At 42.4% G+C, this 20,619-nt stretch overlaps 1 protein-coding gene across 1 annotated transcript in view; it reads right to left on the bottom strand.

Annotated features, from left to right (window-relative positions):
* Window positions 1–20,619, bottom strand: part of PTCHD1 (patched domain containing 1) — a 72,686-nt gene that overhangs the window by 21,886 nt on the left and 30,181 nt on the right. Inside the window, exon 3 of the mRNA XM_055267916.2 lies at window positions 2,330–2,990. Within this exon, the coding sequence (XP_055123891.1) occupies window positions 2,330–2,990 (661 nt within the window). The remainder of the gene's footprint in view (window positions 1–2,329; window positions 2,991–20,619) is intronic.

Below are 20,619 nucleotides of genomic sequence, written 5' to 3'. Positions count from 1 at the left end.
TAAAGTTCAGTGATACTCAGTATTTTTGGATCTGTGGCATTACAATTTCTGGATTTGTTTTTTAAAGACACTTCCCTGCTAACAGCATCTTTCCATCCTACCATCTCTGACATCCTTCCCTGAACCAATACTATCTGCCATAGTCTGTTTTGTGTAGACTTTCCCTTACAATATTTAAAACCTCTTTAGGAAGTACAAAAAAGTAAGTTTTAAGAAATTTTAAATATTGCAATTTACTTTATAAAACTAATTTTAAGAAGTTTTGAATATTACAATTTCATTTTTTAGTGAAATGAAGTTTTGAATACTGCTATTTTACTTTACTTAAAATTAATTTTAAGAAACTTTAAATATTATAATTTTATTTTACTTAGTAAATTAACTTTTCAGAAGTTGTAAATATTCTAACATGCTTTGAGCTCACTGGTAACAACCTGGAATGTCACAAAATCAGCACTGATTGTCCTTTTTCTAGCTCCGGCATCCTTTTGCCTCAGCTTAAGAACCTTACGATCTCCCTTCAGTTCCCCACTCTTTTCTTATTCCTATTTCTCTTCCTCCCACAAAAGCAGCAAGAAAATGAAAAGCTAAAAAATGAAACGAAATGAAAACTCTTCCCATAACCCCCAAAACATTCAAGATTGTGACTAATCATGAGCAAAACATTTTAATTTCAACCTTGATACAAGCCTCTGTGGAAGCTACTAATACTCAGTCCTACTCACTCTTCAAGGAACCACCCTGTATTCCACAGTCAACCCACATGGTCTTGGGGTTATTTTAAAGAGGCAAGTTATGCTGCTTTCTTAATAGACTGAATTCAGGAGGAGGTACAGCAGCCTTCTTCTCTGTTGTTTTCAGCAGTGACAAGTACATTATCAAATTATCAGGCTGCTCAGTCTCCTTACAGTGCCCAGCTCTTCACAGAAGCTACTAGTATATGTCTATTGACTAGGTTTCAATTGCCCAGGCCACAGAGAATCGAGGGCAGAATGTAATTCTGTAGCTTTGCAGCCCCACCAGCCTTGCTTATCATGTGCCCGTAACACAGCTGAGATTTCCTGAGGAAATTCTTTTCTACTACTCTAAAACAGGGTATAAGGCACACTAATGACCTCAACAGTGGTTATTTCTTAGTTAACAAAATGTGCCACTTCATTTGTCATGGTAGTATCTGATTCCAAATGACATTTTAATTTTGTTAAAGGAATTGATGAGAAGCTGCCATAGAAAAGGGGGAAAGTGAACCTCTTGAATCCTTGGCCCGCAAGAACCCTGCCATCAGGCTTGCTGGGCATGCCGTTTTCGACAACAGATGGATAGGGCAGCGGATGTTATGGCCACTATGGCTTTGTTTTGACCATTAATCTCTATCAGGGAGTTCCTGCAGTCCCCTGAGTGGACACACTGGAAGCACGCTGTCACCATCAGCATCGCTTTAAAATATTCTCCTGAGTTCATAGTAAGAACAGGAAAAAAAGTTACTTCCTACTGGTATCTCACATGTCACTTTCAAAGTTCTTATACATTTATCATGTCCTTTTGTGTGATGCTCACATCCACTCTATTCATAAGGTGGGGAAACTGAGAGTAGCAGACACTCTTCAGTGCCAACCCAACATGCCCTCCCATTCCCCATTCTTGAGCTTGCTGAAGGCTTGTAACTACAAAGTCACCTGAAGGATTTCTCTGGCTGCAGGAGTGTGCTGGGTCTTCCTTGGGAAGTGCTGGGAGTTAACTGGCCTGGGGAGCAGCCCTCAACGAATCACAAAGGGTCTGTGGGAAAATAGCCCAAATTCCTCACCCCGGGGAAGGACCTCTCTGAGGTGTGTTTTACAAGGTCTCCCAAAGGTCCCCAGTGGGGCTGAACCACAGGTGCCCACAGCAACCGGCAGAATGTAATATACCTTGGGCTCATTAACATACCTTCAACTGCCTGCCTTCCTGTTTCACTTCCTCACTCCCATACTGGTGCTTCCTGGGCTCACCTGCCAAATACACTACTTGTATCTAAATGTTTTTCTCAGGGCCCTGCTTATGGGGAAGCCCAACCTAAGACATTGGACACAAGTTTAATACCTGCTAAACACCACATGGCTGCTCAATGGAGAGTCAGCGCTAGAACCCAGGACTTTGAACTTCTGCACATTTACCAGATTAGGTTGTTTTTTGCTGATTACCAGCACTTTATAGAGTGGGTCCCAGGACTTTTGGGCAAAATGAAGATACTACAAATGTAACAAAGTTGTTTGAAGGCTACTCCTGGCCTTTCAGGAACCTACTCAACACCACCAGCAGGAGGAAACAGAAAAAGAAGAGTAGTAATTACCTAGCATGACGAAAGGGACTCCCAGGAAGGTGGAATTATATTTCCCACCAGTAAGATTGATGATCCCAGCTGCAGTGAGAGTGGCCAGGCTTATGGTCACCAATCCAAGCAGGCCTAGCCAGGGTTTGCTGCGGACGCAGTCCTGCATGGAGCAGCAAAGGATGGCCATGGTAACCACCAGGATCAGGCTGGTGACCAGGTAACGTTCTGATACGCGGCTGGTCTTCTGGAAATCTTCCCTCAGTGAGGAGGACGTGTAAGGGTACATTTTGACTTTGCTGTTGGATTTCTGAAACAGTCTGACAGTGTCGCAGAAGCTGGACTCCCACCTCTCAGCCACCATGTCATTGAGACTGTTGATTGACTGCAGGTAGTAGGTGAGCTGGATGGCCTCTGCAGATTTCACCCGGTCTTTGCTGTGCACAGTGACGCCCCCAAGCTGGTGCCCATTGTACACAGCCCTCCCGTCCTTTAAGTGAGTGATTGGGTATGTGATAGCAAAATTGGTCCGATTGGTGGCCCGAGCGTTCTTTAGCTCTTCCAGGACGTGCACTATGTCATCCACGATGCAAGTCTTATCATTATTCAGGATACATATATGGGCAAACGTGTAATTAAAACCAGGCCTTGGAACCTGGATCTTGGTGACAGCAGCATGCAACTGTGGGGAAAAAAATGACAGCATTTATTAATCAAATATTTCTATTTTTGTTTTTTGGAGAGGGTGGACATTCTGTCTCTAAGCTAAACAGTTCAAATCAAATGTTATAAACCTAGATCAGAAATAGGTAGTAGGAATGTGAAACACACATTTGACCAGTGGTTCTCGCAATGTGGCCCCTAGAACAACAGCAGCAGCACAACCTGGGAGCTTGTGAGAAATGAAAATTCTTAGGCACCATCCCAGACCTGGTAAATCAGAATTTCTGGGGTGGAGCCCAGGAATCTGGGTTTTCACAAGCCCTCTTAAGAATTCTGATGCAGCTGACGTTTTAGAAATGCTGCATTAAAGTACCAGTATTCTTTCCACGTGTTCTTTATTTGTGACCCAATTGGTCTATACTGTTGGGAAATCTTATATAGTTCCCCTGTTCAGTTTCCCTCTTGAAAATGTAACATAAAAAGTGAACTAAGGTGCAATTCCAAATGCAGAGATCCTCTGCTGGCTCGTCCTTTGATGCCACTTTGCAGGGCAACTAAATGATCTCTTCATCCAACTAAATAACTTTCTACCATAAAAGACAAGAGGTTTACCTTGAGGGTCCTTGTTTTCTCTGGCTTTCCTTGCCTACATGTATGGGAAGGGAGCTATAACTGTAAGAGCCTGGCTGGGATATATGGGAATCATGCTAAAGGAGAACAATGGGATTTATTCTACACACCTTGCTCCATATTGAATTTGCTGTGCCCAGGTACTGAATGCTTGTCATCAAATTATGTATGAGAATACAAGCACTAATTTAACTGCATCTACTACACGCCAGGCACAATTCTAGGCTCTTTATACAGATAAACTTATTTAATCCTTGCAGCAAATTACAAAGTAGTTACAAGTACTAGCTTCATTTTACAGATGAGGAAATACAGAGAAGCCAAGTCACTTGCCCAATGTCACACACATAGTAAGAGGCAGAGCTGGGCTATACCAGGCAGTCTGGCTCCAGAACCTGTGCTCTTGGCCCCTCACCATACACCTCTAGGCATCTGAATACCTAAGGTTCTTGTTAGCAACTAATTTCTGAATTTGTGCTTTTACTGCCGCACTCCTAAAAGTCACAAATGCACAATTTCAGGTATGTACGAGTATGTGTAATCTACTGTCTAAGATAAGAAAACAAGGTAGTCGAGGGTGTGGTGGGAGTAAGGGACTTAAATGAGCTACTACCACGTGTCAGGGCTTCACACCTTAAAATCTCTCAACAAGTCACTTTACAGATAAGAAAACGGGCTCAGGGAGGCCATGTAGGTAGGAGGAATGGCGGGGCTCATCACTGTCTTTTTGAAAATGGCATATCATGTTACTGTTTCAGTGGTAGCTACACAGGTCCTTAGTTTAACTGTTTTGACTCCCCGGCAGCTTATCCTCATGGTGGCTTTGCTTTCTCTGTATAAAATGTGGCCCATGTGCAAAATGAGGCCAGTGACAGACATGTAGTTGAGTGTTAAGTAAACTAGTACATCTACGACTGTGCATAGCACTGAGTGGACTCTCTCAAGCGTATAGATAGCCATTATGACATATCTGATGAATGAAGGACATTTCATCTGTAAAGAAGCTAGAATTTAACATGCACAGAGTTGTTATACTGTAGCTGTGCCACTACAACTCATTACCTTCTCCATGATCCTGATATATTTTCTCTCAAATCTGTTCTAAATAGATTACCTGTTAAGACATTTTGCTGCGCATGTGCCTGGATGAGTGGGATATTATGCTTTTAAAACAGTGTCTGAGGGGCACTAGCTGTCAAAGTGCTTTCATTAGCACAGAGCGCGAGTGGAGAATCCTAGTCCTCAGTGGCCCCTCGCCCCACATATCTTCATGGGTACCAACCCACAGGATCAGAAAACATTTCATTGTATTATGTTTGGCTGAAATAATTTGAATTCCTTTATATAAATATGTAAACACACACACACACACACACACACCTAGGAGGCTATTTTCACAGCCTAATCATATGCTAAATGTTTGTTTCGATGCTTTGGGATTAATGGTAAGCAAAATGTCTTCAATGGTTTTAAGCTGTGAAAGTGTGTTTTTATCAATTCTTCTCTAAGCATGGCCCAGTGAATTTTGATTAAAAGAACTCCTAGTTACAAAATATTTCAAATTATAATAGGTTATTTTGGAAGAAAGAAGAACTTAGAAGAATTTAAAGACGAGAGAGTTTTGATAAGCACTGAAGAAAGACTTTGGGAAAAGATTCAGAATAGGCTAGAAAAGGAGTGGTATTGAAAGCATGCCTAAGTGTAACATTTAGTGCATTGTTTGTTCCCATGAGCAGTATAATAAATCTCCCTTAAAGTGATTACTAAATATGTCAAGAGAAAAAGATTGCCAAATAAGATGGTGTTAAGCCACAGGGCTGAACCCAGTTATAGCAAGGGGATATTTTCCATCCATTCTCTATGACGACCATGCCCTGCTGGGTGGGGAGTTGTAAACTATTTAGTGATCTTCCAACTCGGCAGATCTACTGCTATGACCCCTAGGACCATACATCGAAGAAAACAGACACCATGTTAACCCGCGTACTACAAGACCGTAGGAGGGAATCTTGGAAAATGAGAACCTTAATGAAGTTTGAGAGGGAAGGTTTCTTAACTCAGTTCCAGAGCTGCTGTAAGATGCAACTGCCTTGACTTTCCAATAGAGTGGTGGGTAGAACATGTCACTCTTGCTTCTGAGTGGCAGAGTTCTGCAGAGTGACATAGCAGACAGAGAGAGGGTGTTAGCTGAGGCCACACACCTAGGCAGGGGGAATCTGTAGGATTCTACTGTGGAATAAGAGGTGAGAGGATAATAAGAGTTATCATAAGGAGTTGGGACTCCCTTCTATGACTTCTGTGGTGGCTCACTTCTGATCTTTGGTGCTTATGAATACACATAAGCACAGACACAATCCACTCTTGGAAATCCACATAGCCATGGGCGGATATACTGCACATGCTACCTGAACATCCACCTATACCGAGTTTTAGAGTGTCCTGATTTACTTTCCTAAAAGAACCCCACTCAAGGCAGTAGAAACATTACTGGATGTTCTAAACTGTAGTACCAGATATATTCACAGGAGGAAAAGAAAGCCAGGGTTTGAAGCTATGCTTCAGATAAATCACAAAATGGACAACTGCAATCCATATAAGCTTGTTATTGAACTAGGTAAGAGACGCTCTTCTCAGAAAAGAAAAAGAAGGAAAAAATGACACAAACTAATTGTCCTGACCCTTAATGTGGTCTAAATCTGTCGTGTGAAATAACATATAATCCATGTTTCTATAACTATGTAGAGATTCTAGATTATTCATTCAACACACATTCAGCAGGTACTCATCAAACCTACTATGATGTCAATAATAGGACAATTTCCCTGAATTTAGCGTGCTTGCACTCGCGCATGGAAAAAATCACATGAGGTGCAGTGTCCAAAACAAAGGGACAATCCTCACAGTAAACAACGCCAAGTGCTTTGTACTAGTAAAGCCCGAACCAGTGTCAGTTTCAATAACAATATTTTTTATTTTTATGGGATTTGCTGCCAAAGAGGCCAAAACTGAATGTTAGATTGAGATTAGTTTTAAGGCTCTGAACACATCACGTAAATTATTAGCTTCTTTGCTCTCATCATTCTTCAGGTTAAGAATGATAATGACAATAGTAATTAGTTTTCTAAGTGCTTTCTATACAGTTAAAAAATCTATTTAAAACAGACTCTGTGGCAATGGTGATACTATTATCCTCATTTTATAGCTGGTGCAGCTGAGGCCTAGAGACTTTCAATCACTTACCTAAGATGAGCCAGTAAATAAGGGCAGACCTGATTCTCAAGTCTTACTCCACAGCAGGACACTTAGCATAGACCAACAAATTCAGCAGTGAGCATGAAGACAACTTGGGGGTGGACAAAGAATTGTCAGCCCACCTGCTTCAAGTGACTGGCAGTGGATATGACTGAGCTATGGGATGGCCACAATTGGAGATCTGGGGTCCAGTAAGAGAGACCAGAAATAATCCAAACAGCTAAACTCATGTTCAGACAGCAGCAACATTACATGGCAGTATTAACAGGTAATGAAGGGGATGGGTTTAGAGTTTAACGATTTTTCTCAATCTCCATCCAGCCTCTGGTGTTGCTAAATAAAACTTTTCAAAGACAGGCTTCCTAAGAAAAACGGTCCTGGCGCACAATGGAATCCAGTAATAAAAAGTTTTGGCTTCCAGTGTGGCTTCCACTACCTACCTTAAGAGTGTCAGAAACTTCAGGAATCCCACTCTGCTTCTTTAAGTCTGAAACTTCAGGTCTCATATTTATCAGTAAAAAAGGGTGTTGGTCTAGCTAATATTTAAGGACAGACCCTTCCAGTTTTAACACTACATAATTCTAAGATGAGTGATATGCACAAACTACATAATCAGACACTAGGTGAGAAAAAGTTAATAAATATCAGTTTGAACATTATTACAGCTACTTGAGGTATGCTTTTCTGACACACCGAAGTTCTTTTTCAGGGCAATCCGATCTGATAGATGAAACCCAGAAGGAAAACGGGGTAAAGAATATAGGTTTACTGGGAAAAAAAAAAAAAAAAGATTTCCCTCTCTGAGTGATTTCCCATTCTGGGGAGGCGCTGGCTCTTATAATCCCCTTCTGCCAGATCCTGGGAAAAAGCCAGCGTGGGCTGCTTGGTCACGACAGGCCGGAGTCTAATTTCCTCTCTGCCTCTCCTTGGCACACTTAGATCTTCCTCAGAAGACAGCAGGGACACTTTGTAGAGGACAGTACAGAAGGGAGGAAGGATGGATCTGCTCCTGAGTGGTGATTAACACAGGAAAAATACCTGTGGGGTTAGAGGATCTTATACAATACCTTGCAGGGTTTTGGGTATTTTTTTTTTTTTTTTGTATTTGTTTCTTGTTGAAAAGGGAAGAGGCAAGGAGGAAGGCCACTCTGCCCATGCAGGGCAATTAACACTCTCTGGGGGCAGCCTCAAACAGTCCCCAAGCAATCTCATCTGTGAGGGAAGACTCGGAGTTCGTATGGGTTCCCCATGTCCCAGCAGGATGGAGCTCCAGTCACCTCCAGTGGGAGTTAGCCTGATGACGCCCCCTTTATAGGCTGTCTTCCCTTCCTTGTCTCACGTTTCCACCCCCTTCCCACTTCTGCTCCCAAATAAGCTGCATACATCAAAAAAATGTAAAAAGGAAGATTATGATTTGACTTCTTAACCTATATCATCCGTCCCCAAATTTTATCTTCCATGTGACACTAAATCAAAAGTGCTTAAAAATGCTTTCAAGGAATATCTGGTTTTCACCCCTAAATGAAATTGTTCCCTTCACTGAATCCCTCCAAACTGCATGTCTTGATCTGGGTCTATATCCTGCAACTGTAAATGGGTAGGTGCTAACTGGCAAGGTATCCTCACTCAGGACGCAAGAAAACACCTTGAAGTGGATGGATCTGGCTGCGGCAGTTCATAAATTACGCTAGCTCCCTTGGTGTTATGTTCTGTCTTTGCATGATCTCACTCTCACCCACTCTCTTTCCTCTTCTTTTAATAGAAATGCATTACATCAGAACACCAGAAGTCGCAAGTTAGGGATTGTTACCGTGATTCATTTGTAGTGCAGCCAAAAGCAAGTTAGTCATCCCTTAATAAGTGAACAGAAATATCATCCTGCCTTTGAAATATTACATTTCCAGAGGACACCAAATTTAAGCTGTGGATATAGCCAAACAAGTGACTATCTATCCACACACTTCCTCTGCACATGTGTGCCTGGTGCCATGCTCACCTGCTCCAGTGACAAAAGACAAATGGTTACCTCTGTCAGTAATGCAATGCTAGTGCAGGTCTGGGAGAGTGGAATAGTTCTGTTTTGCTCCTTACTCTACAAGGTGGTAAACACTCTTATTGCGGGTACTGATACTGAAAAGCAGCCAAGACAGCCCCTGTTGTAACTCTCCAAACAAGCTGAGTTTGTCTTTGCAGGCTTGGCTGAAAAAACAAGGCAGCTTTGGATTTGAAGCCGAGAAATCTGAGATTTTAGAAACAAAAAATAGTGATAGTGAAGGAAAATGCAATTGCACTATCTCATTGCAACTTCTGCCTGATTCCACGTTGGTATGGATAAGACAGTCAGTACAGTGAACCACAGCTTCAACAATCTCTTTATTCCCACAGTCTGGGAGAAAATTTCACTTGGTCTTGATTTCTGAAAAAATCCTTCATATTATGAAGATACTTGGCAATCTGTAAAGTTGAACTTTCTGATTAGAGTGTTTAGAGTGGCTGATAGAGTGGCTATTTTTAAATTCCCTAAATCCTCACTTGAGTTTCACAGTCAAGCTTAAACTGTAGTTGAGCTAGTTTGTGGATGAAGAGTTTTTTTGGATAGCTCTAAGAGGACCCGATGCTCACAGAAAAAGGAGAATGTTAAGGCTGATTGGCTGGGCAAATGGCAAAGGGAAGTCCCAAGGAGCCAAATGCTTGGGCTTGGGAACAGGCAACAGCTGTTAGAAGATTTGATTAGCAGACCACAAATAACCATGCAAAGAACAGGAAAAACAGGATGCCAAGGACATTCAGGTCTACAGAATGACCAACCATGGACCTGAATGGGAGGAGCACTGTATCGGGAGTCAGAAGGCTTCAATTTTAGTCCTGGTTCTGGGTCTTGCTGACCATGTGACTTAGAGCTAAACAAAACAATGAACCTATGAAAACACGTCACTTCCCTGCTTTAAATTCCCCAAGAGTTCCCCATGATGCTCAGAGCATTGACTGTGGCCCCTGACATGAAACATTCTCCTTGCTAAATTCAGGGAAATTGTCCTATTATTGACATCATAGTAGGTTTGATGAGTACCTGCTGAATGTGTGTTGAATGAATAATCTAGAATCTCTACATAGGTATAGAAACATGGATTATATGTTATTTCACACGACAGATTTAGACCACATTAAGGGTCAGGACAATTAGTTTGTGTCATTTTTTCCTTCTTTTTCTTTTCTGAGAAGAGCGTCTCTTACCTAGTTCAATAACAAGCTTATATGGATTGCAGTTGTCCATTTTGTGATTTATCTGAAGCATAGCTTCAAACCCTGGCTTTGAAGTCCTCTCTGGACTCCTATCTCGCTATTCTCACATTGCAGTGCTCGTCTTGCTGTTGATTCTGCCTGGGACATTCTTCTTCCAGACACTCACAAGACTTGTGTTCTCACTTCCTTTACTTCCCTGCTTAAATGCAATCATCTTCCCTGAGCTCACCCCTAATTAAAAAAAAAAAAAAAAAACTAACATGTTTGCCCATCACCATCATCTTTTCTTGTTTTAATTTTTTCATGGCACCATCATGACATGACATTATCATCATCTCTGTTTTTATTCTGCTGCCCCCATTAGTATATGAATTCTGTCATGCCAGAATGTGTTTCTGTTTGGTCCACCTCTACATCTCCATTAACTAGAACAGTGCCTGGAACACATAACAATTGTGAAGTAAACACATGAATATAATAATCTCATGAATAAAGGGACTTTAGTTTGTCTCATCATGGGCATGATGAAAGCCAAATGAGATGATGAATGTGTATGCATTTTGTAAACTTTTGAGAGCTATACAAATACAATTGTATTATTATACAGCAGGAGGCATGGATGGTAGCTCCTCTGGTGAGTGGTCTTACAGCTGTCCAAAGGTAATCTACAATTGAGTCCTGGAGCCCCTAATCCTTCCCGACTTGACAATATCTTTTGCTTTTGTGGGAGGGACATGGGTTATGAGGTTAGAATGCCACAAGTTCAAATCCTGCCTCTGTTCGTAACACAGCTGGGCCCTGCGCATATCCCCTCATCCTTAGCACTTCAGTGCACATATCATACCTATTTCCAGCCTGATGTGGAAATACTGGGGCACTAACATACTATCTCAATTCTGAGCAGCCTGGACCTATGACTAAAGACAGTCTGTGTATGAGCAGCCCAGCTCACATGTCCTCCTAAACGGGATAACCCTGCAACATGTGTTCCTCACTGTTTCCCAGAGTTCCCCAGCAGGATGAAACTCCAATTGCCCACAGAGTAGCTGGCTTGACAATGCCTCCATAGCCGACGGCTTTTCTTCCCTGCCTCATGATGCTGTTCTCTTCTCAGTGCTTCCTGGGATTGTCTTCCAAATATTGTACTCTGATGAAGTGCTTGACTCCAGGTTAGCTTCTGGGGGAGGTCAAACTAAGACAATGACTTTAGGTATTTAATTCAGTTTTGTTATCTGAATTATGGGAATAATCCTTACCTCATAAAGTCATTTTGATAACCCATAAAAATGGTCTGGCCTGGCATTTAGTATTAGGTTAAACCATATGAAATTGCCATTTCTATAGGTTAAAAAGTAGTTGAATGGCGGCAATTTTATGTGAATCACCTAACTGAGCTTTCGTCAGTGTTTGTTCTTTCCCCTCCTCCTGCCTCTCCTTCTCCCCAAGAGTCCTGTCAGAACCTGAGCTTCCTGAGGGAGCTATCGGACAATTCGGTTTGGTTTCCAAGAGACAATTTGGTGGTATCAGGGCAGGATTTTTTTAAAAAGGCAACAGTTTTGGGCTAGGAAGGATCTCAGAAATCTTCTCATTCCCTTTTCCACAAGCAAAAACAGGGCTGCACACATTGTGGGCATGAGTCCCTACATGCGACTGGAATTCACAATTTTAGTAGTTTCAACTTACGAAAAAAAGCAAAATGCCATATAACCCACATCCCCAAGATATTTGAAACTGAATAATAATACTGTTAAATCAAAAAATACATAAATGTCTTCATCAGATGAGCTCTTTGGCAATTTTTTTTTCCTTGAAAGGATTTGCTGTGTTTCTAATGGGCACTGAACTTGAGAACAATGGAAATTATGGCCGATGAAAGAAAAAATAAGAAGAAAGTTCCACCTAATGATATGGTAACAGCTCTCCTGAATGATGGACCATAAGCCTTACCAAGGATGAGTACTTGATGTAATTCATAAAAGAACGTATTACAGGACAGTGCATTTTTTCCTGACAATAATTCTTCTCTGTTCTCAAGGTCCTCATACAAAGGTACTGCCCTTAAAAATCACAGGAGCATTTCAGCCACTGCCCTCCCTTTCCTGATCTGAAAAGAGGTCTCACAGGGCAAAAGGTCAAACTAGGATAGTTTCTATGACTCGGCTTGCTAAGGCCTTGACCCTTCTGGGAGGTGCTGATGTTGGCGGCATGGTTTGGCATGATGGAGTCAGACTGCCTAGGTTCAAATCCCAGCTTTGGCACTAAGGAGATGTGTGATCCTGGACACTAAGCTATTATGTAATGGCTATCCCTTGCCTCAGCTTATTCATCTGTAAAATGGGGCCAATGATAGTACCCATCTCATTAGGACTGTTGAAGGATAAATGAGAAATTGAATGTAAATTGCTCTGTAGTCTCTGACACACAGGTGGTACCCAGTAAATGTCTGATAGCAAAGACAAAATGAACAAACAGAAAACCCCATGTCTATCTTCTGTTGTGTCTTGTCTACTTCAACTTTCTTTTCCTTTAAATAGTGAAACTTCCTCCATTTTTCTTGAAAAGTATATTCAATGAAATGTAAAGGTGACAGATTTTTGCTCACATCTTTGCTTCAAGACTAAGGGGTAAATGGGGTTAGAAGCATGGATCAGTACAAATATTTGAAGAGAACAGCTGGGTAGTATGTGTTTAAAGTTGGCACTCCTTAATCCCAGTATAAGCTCCAAGTTTGAAAATTGTCCCATCATCTGCAGGTTAGCTCTCTAGTTAGATTACTGTGTACATCAATTAAAGGAATCCAGTCGAGGCAGGAAAAGATAGTGGGGATAAAAGAAGGAAACTAAAACGTACTAAGTGCTTGCTAAGTGCCGGACATTGTGCAAAGAATGCTACAATCTATCATCTTATTTATCCCTCACAGCAAATCAGGGAGGTAGATATTACCCCTCCATCTGCGGGTGAGGAAGCTGAGCTTCTAGGAGCTTAAATAACTTGTCCATGGCCACAAATTTAGTAAGTGGTTCAGCCCAGATTTAAATCCTAGGCTCAGAAAATTGTCCCCTAATGAGAGTTCTTCCGGAAAAGTAAAGACTTTATCCCCTAATCTCTGTGCTTTGGACATTTGGATAGTGATAAATTTGCTTTCTGGTATTAGGCTTAAACGTGGTCAACTCACAGCATGAGATGGTGATGAGGTAGCAAAGTCGGGGGTCAAACATGACAAAGCAGCCTAGAAAAGCAACAAGACTCTGACCAGCACTAAACAGTAAAACCCAATGAATGCCAGATATTTACAACAGAAACCTCAGAGAGAAGCCACAAGCCCATTACCAATGACAAGCATGCGCAAACAGCTGGAGATAAAGAAAACAGATGTGAAAAGAGAGAAGACTTTCATCAGTCAAAACAGCATCTTTTGCATCATGTATGTGTCTTTTTTTTCTTTTTTGAGATGGAGTATTTTTCCTTTTGTCACCCAGGCTGCAGTGCAATGGCATGATCTCGACTCACTGCAACCTCTGCCTCCTGAGTTCAAGCGATTCTCCTGCCTCAGCCTCCCGAGTAGCTGGAATTACAGTTGCTCACCACCACGTCTGGGTAATTTTTTGTATTTTTAGTAGAGATGGGGTTTCACCATGTTGGCCAGGCTGGTCTCGAACTCCTGACATCAGGTGATTCACCCACCTTGGTCTCCCAAAGTGCTGGGATTACAGGCGTGAGCCACCGCACCCGGCCATGTATGTTTCTTATATAACCCCTTGACCTCAGACACACACGAGAAAAAAGAAAAAACAAAACAAAACTTTACAGAACATACTTGTATAAAGGGCTGGCAGTGTGTGGATTTACTGAAAATATCAGATTGAAGTTGGGGGTCTTATAGGACTTGGGTATCATCTCTCCCCACAGGGATTTTAACACTAGAATATATATGCTTCACGAGGGCAGGGATTTTGTCTGTTTCACTCAATCCTATCCCAAGTACCTAGAGTAGTGCCTGGCACATAAAAGGAGCCCAACAAAGATGTGCTGATGAAATCTTTAGTGTTTGTTCCTTCTTGCTGATTTATATTTCTCTGGTGACATGAATGATACTTCATTTGTATCCAAAGGCTACTGTGCTACATGCATATAATTTACATCTTAAATAAACAGATGACATTGAATTTGGTCCTGTTGCTTACATGCTGCAGACAAATGGCTGGTCTCATTAGACAAATGGATATGGTTAAACTATAATCTAAAAAAATAAGAGCAGAGAAACAATTTAGGTAGGCAACTGAGGTCTGAAATAATTATGTGCTACGCTTAATTATAGGGTAGTTTGAATTTTTCATGTGTATTTGTTTTTCATATTTCTTTTTATTTTGAAGAGAAAAGTTTTTTTTTTTTTAAATACATGTCTGGAGACTATTATAAGAATTTCTGTGTACCTACCATCCATGTCTATCTGAAGATTCTGCTCCTCCTGTTAATGCTGATGATCGGTAGTGTGACCATATAATTTATCATCCAAACTGGAACACTTTTGGGAGTGCAAGAGGGCAGTGTTAATTTCACAGGAACAATTGGCATAAAATGGGACTATCACAGGCAAACTAGGTTGTATACCCTTCCTATCTCTGGATGTCTCAGATGATGCAAGCCCTGATGTAACTTCATCTGCTTATGCCTCACAGCAGACCTGAGGTGACAATCCTTTGGTTTGCAGCCCACTGCTGCTGATGGAACCTAGAATATTGCATGTGACACTATCCTGTCATCATAAAGGTCTCCAGGAAAATAATTTGGAAAAACTCCTCTCATCTGTAACCACTTCCAACCACACCTATGCTCCCACTATTGCAACTTCCTTCCATGTCAAGACTCTGATGTTTTTGCAAGATTCAGTTATCTTGCAGCCTGGTTTTGCTTGCTACTTTAGAGGTGGAGTGCATCCATAGGACCCTCAGAACATTTCATCCACCTTCCCTGAGCATGCCAGCCCAACTGAAATTGACAGATAGCTTCTACTAAGCTGTCTCACTGGCATGTGGCTTTTGGAAGTGGTCTGCCCAGCCAGGAGCAAAGATTGCTTTCATGTCCAAAGATGTCACTCTGGGTGATTCTATCTTGCTTTAATGGGGACAATGTCTTGCTAATTTGGCTAATGAAAATTTTCAAGGCTTGCAGATGTGAAGTCTGTGATGGGTCTCAGACACTGGGCAGGTGGGAAGCCAGAGCTTTTTTGCTTCGTTGAGAATTAGAAGTCATGCTGATAAAGTCTTCTGCACTTCATCACCAATTATAGCAATGATGCATTTACTCAACATATATTAAGGGACTACACCATACTGGGCATTATGTAAGCCCTGGAGAGAGAAAGAACATTAAGACATAACTTTATCCTCACGTAACTTAGAGTTTAGTAGAGGGACTTCAGGCAGATTCTCAGAATTGATTAGCACAAGCGAACCACAAAGTGCAGTGAGTGTTACGGTGCTATGATAGGAATAGCTAAAGGGGTATAGGGAGTCTAGTATGTTGGTCTCTAGGATATATGCATATGTGAGGGGGATGCAGGGGTGTGTGTGTGTGTGTACCAGGAGCATGTGTGTAGCAGTGGTAAGTGTGCAATAGAGTAAGAGCTGGAAAGGACACAGGGGCCAGATGAGGGAGGATCTCCTCATTCATTCATTCATTGAAATTTATTAGTAACTATTAGTAAATCTTACCTCAAGCCATGTGAGCAAGACAAACATGGTTCTGCCCTCACAGACAATTCAAACTGAGGGAGATAAAGACAAGCAACAAGGCAATTAAAAAATCTTTGTGGAGTTCTAAGACAAAAGAAGTGCAGAGTATTGAGGGAAGGGCACCCACACTGGCCTTGCAGACATCAAGGACGATTTCTAGATGAACTGACTTCCAAATTAGGACCCAGGAAGGAGGAAGAGTTAATTATGGGCAGAGGTTTGGCTCGGGGTGTGGAACTGGTTGAGAGAGTATTTCAGGTGGAAGCTAAGGCATGGGCAAAGTTTCAGAGGCACAAAAAGGATGTCAGGGGAAATTGAAGTAATTCAGGCTGGTAGGAACACTGAGAGGAAAGCCAGAGGGGCAGGCAAGGTCCCAATCACACAAGGCCTTGTTAGTGGAAACTGGAAGACAGACTTTGTCCTGTGGGCAACTGCGAGCAAATCAAAGATTTTATCAGGGGATGAAATGATCAGAAGTGTGTCTTGGGAAGTTCACTCTGCCTGCAGTGTGGTAGCTAGATTGGAAAGGATGAAGAGTGTAACCAGGGAGACAAAATAAGACACTAACCTAACAACTAGTTCACTGATGAAATGAAGGTCTGAACCGTGGGGGTCATACCAGCTTGAAGGAGACAGAAGGTATATGCCTTTACTTTTTTATAGATCTGGATAGCTAAGCCAAGGCAATAAGCCAGGTAATAGAACTGGATGTCAACTTTCAGCTCCATGGTACTGATTAAACATTTGGTCTGCATTTCCCAGGTTTGGGTCTTAATGTGCCATCTATCAACTGTAGATTTATAGATATGTAGATTTAGCTGATGTGTGGCTTTTCACTTTTCTGTATGTACACTTCTAAAGTGCAGTCATAGACTATACAAGCACAGAAGTTCCTGGCCAATTGCTTTAAGTTCCTCTGCAGCAGATGCAGTTGGCACCCTGCTCATATCCTCTAGCCCTTATCTCTTGAGAGCACACCTGCCCGACTTCAAATGCCAGCACCCACACTTCTTTGTCACAGAGCCCACTTCACCATCTGCTTGGCAGGCCAGAAGTGCTGGGGAATTAACACTCCTTAGGAGCATCCCTCAACCAATGACAGATGGGACTTGGCCTATAAATACCCAGCTCCCTCCCCATGGGTGGGATCACTTTGGGGTGAGTGTGTTTTAAGCTGGTTCCCAGAGCTTCCCCTAGTGTGACTGTGCTCTAGTTGCCCACAGAAGTGGCCTGCTTAATTATATGCCCTTTTAGGCTCCTTCCTCTTTCTGTCTCTCCCCTCTGCCCCCTTCTGTTTGCCCTACACCTCCCAAGTAAGCTGCCTTTACTTGATTTCTTGTTTCAGGATTGGCTTCTGGGGGAACACAAACTAAGACAATGTCCAATAATGCTCATAGCCTCTGGAATTAGAGTTTCCTAGTGTCCTCAAAACACTAAGCCATTCTAAAACCAACTCCCCAATGTTTTGTATTATTTTCACACAGCCACATTTGAATACACAACACTCAACCCTTAGGGAATGAAGCCACGATCTTGTGAGCTTCTCTTCATACTCAATCTTTTGATGGTAGGCACATTTTGATGATGATGAACACAGTAGGTATGCAATAAATATTTCTCCAAGTGGCCCAAACAAGTTCACGAGTGTAGATGGCCTGATGCTGTCAACTGCACTTTACCCTCATTTGGGACACAGTCCAATCTTTTCATTAAGGCTTAAAGCTAATCACATGTTGGGTCTAGGGTATACTGGTGATGAGAATGCACCGTAACTCTTCAAGAAGTGCTAAGACCTGCATCCTGCCAGGAGTGGAGAGTTGTGAGATGGCATGATCTCTTATTTTTCTTCTGGCTGATGATAAAGGAAGCAGGCATTTGTTTGGCTTTTACTTTATTTGGAATAAAAGCTTAGAGACATAGTTAGAAGCCTCTTTGCAACCTTCCGGATCATCTCAACAGGTAAGGTCTCAGGCTTCAGTGTTTTCTGTTGACAGCAAATGCTGGAATATTGCCCAAGTTGGATGAAAGTCCCTATCTTTACATTTCTGGATTTCTGCTGTTATGGCAGTAGGTGTGTGGGAGAGACAGCTGATGTGTTCACTGGATTCCTTCCCAGGCAGTGATGTGCCTGGGGAGTATGTGCTGATGGAGACAAATTCTCCATGCATTGGCATTGCTGCCAGTACAGGTGCTGAAAGTCTCCACGATGGCAGTGAGTTGGATGTCAGTAAAACTGGGCTGATTTGTCTGCCAAGATTCAGGCTGCCTTTCTTCTTCTTGGTACTCATCGTTGGATGTTCTGCACTGCTGGGATGGTAGTCTAACTCTTCCACCTTACTGACAGGGTCACTGAATAGTGTGTGTGTGTGTGTGTGTGTGTGTGTGTCTACACTCTTCATAATTAAGGTATAATTTATATACAGTACAATGTGCAAATCTTAAGTGCATATTTAATGAATTTTTATATATACATACACATAAACATTGCTCAGATCAAGACACAGCATATTTACAGTACCCAGAGGGCCCTCTCATGTCCTTTCCCAGTCAATACCCCCACTATCCCCAGAGGAAGGCTATTCTGACTCTATCAACTTCAGCTAGTCTTGCTTATTCTTCAGCTTCCTAAAAATGGAATCATGTAGAATGCGCTCTTCTGTTTCTGCCATCTTGTACTTAACTGGCCTGTGAGATTTATCCATGTTGTTGTGCTTATCAATACTCTGTTATTTTTATTTGTTTTTGCTGCGTACTATTCCACTGTGTGAAAATACCACAATTTACTTTTCCATTCTCCTGTTGGTGGACCTTTGGGATGTTTCCAGTTTGGTTTTTCTTTAATTAAAACTGCTATAAGCTTTCTTTTACATAGCCTTTGGTGGACATATGCACTCACTTCTCTCAGGTGTACATAGTGGTATGTTGGTAAATGTTGAACAGTCAGTTCTATAATAAAAATAGCTTGACTTCCATTCCAAGATGGCCGAATAGGAACAGCTCTGGTCTGCTGCACACAGCGTGATCGACGCAGAAGACGGATGATTTCTGCGTTTCCAACTGAGGTATCTGGTTCATCTCACTGGGACTGGTTGGACAGTGGGTGCAGCCCACAGAGGGCAAGCCACAGCAGGGCGGGGCATCACCTCACCCAGGAAGCTCAAGTGGTCAGGGGATTTCCCTTTCCTACCCAAGGGAAGCCATGAAAGACCGTACCTGGAAAATCGGGACACTCCCGCCCAAATACTGCGCTTTTCCAACGGTCGTAGCAAATTGCACACCAGGAGATTATATCCCATGCCTAGCTCGGCAGGTCCCATGCCCATGGAGCCTTGCTTATTGCTAGCACAGCAGTCTGAGATAGACCTGCGAGGCAGCAGCCTGGCAAGGGGATGGGCGTCTGCCACTGCTGAGGCTTGAGTAGGTAAACAAAGCGGCCCTGGAAGCTAGAACTGGGCGGAGCCCACCACAGCTCAGCAAGGCCTGTTGCCTCTGTAGATTCCACCTCTGGGGGCAGGGCATAGCTCAACAAAAGACAGCAGACAGGTTCTGCAGACTTAAACGTACCTGACTGACAGCTCTGAAGAGAGCAGTGGTTCTCCCAGCACGGTGTTTGAGTTCTGAGAATGGACTGACTGCCTCCTCAAGTGGGTCCCTGACCCCTGTGTAGCCTAACTGGGAGACACTACCCAGTGGGGGCCGACTGACACCTCATACAGGCAGGTCCTCCTCTGGGATGAAGCTTCCAGAGGAAGGATCAGGCAGCAACATTTGCTCTTCTACAATATTTGCTGTTCTGCAGCCTCCGCTGGTGATACCCAGGCAAACAGGGTCTGGAGTGGACCTCCAGCAAACTCCAACAGACCTGCAGCTGAGGGACCTGACTCTTAGAAGGAAAACTAACAAACAGAAAGGAATAACATCAAAATCAACAAAAAGGATATCCACACCAAAACCCCATCCGTAGGTCACCAACATCAAAGACCAAAGGTAGATAAAACCACAAAGATGGGGAGAAACCAGAGCAGAAAAGCTGAAAATTCTAAAAACCAGAGCCCCTATTCTCCTCCAGAGGATCACAGCTCCTCGCCTGCAATGGAACAAAGCTGGACGGAGAACAACTTTGACGAGCTGACAGAAGTAGGCTTCAGAAGGTCGGTAATAACAAACTTGTCCGAGCTAAAGGAGGATGTTCGAACCCATCGCAAGGAAGCTAAAACCTTGAAAAAAGATTAGATGAATGGTTAACTAGAATAAACAGTGTAGAGAAGACCTTAAATGACCTCATGGAGCTGAAAACCATGGCACGAGAACTACGTGACGCATGTAGAAGCTTCAATAGCCAATTTGATCAAATGGAAGAAAGGGTATCAGTGATTGAAGATCAAATTAGTGAAATAAAGCGATAAGAGAAGTTTAGAGAAAAAAGAGTAAAACGAAATGAACAAAGCCTTCAAGAGATATGGGACTATGTGAAAACACCAAATCTACATCTGATTGGTGTACCTGAAAGTGATGGGGAGAATGGAACCAAGTTGGAAAACACTCTTCAGGATATTATTCAGGAGAAATTCCCTAACCTAGCAAGGCAGGCCAACATTCAAATTCAGGAAATACAGAGAACGCCACAAAGATACTCCTCCAGAAGAGAAACCCCAGGACACATAATTGTCAGATTCTCCAAGGTTGAAATGAAGGAAAAAATATTAAGGGCAGCCAGAGAGAAAGGTCGGGTTACCCACAAAGGGAAGCCCATCAGACTATCAGCAGATCTCTCAGCAGAAACTCTAC

Source organism: Symphalangus syndactylus, chromosome X, assembly GCF_028878055.3.
Source record: "Symphalangus syndactylus isolate Jambi chromosome X, NHGRI_mSymSyn1-v2.1_pri, whole genome shotgun sequence".
Taxonomy (NCBI): Eukaryota; Metazoa; Chordata; class Mammalia; order Primates; family Hylobatidae; genus Symphalangus; species Symphalangus syndactylus.
This window is presented reverse-complemented; position numbering and strand designations above follow the sequence as displayed.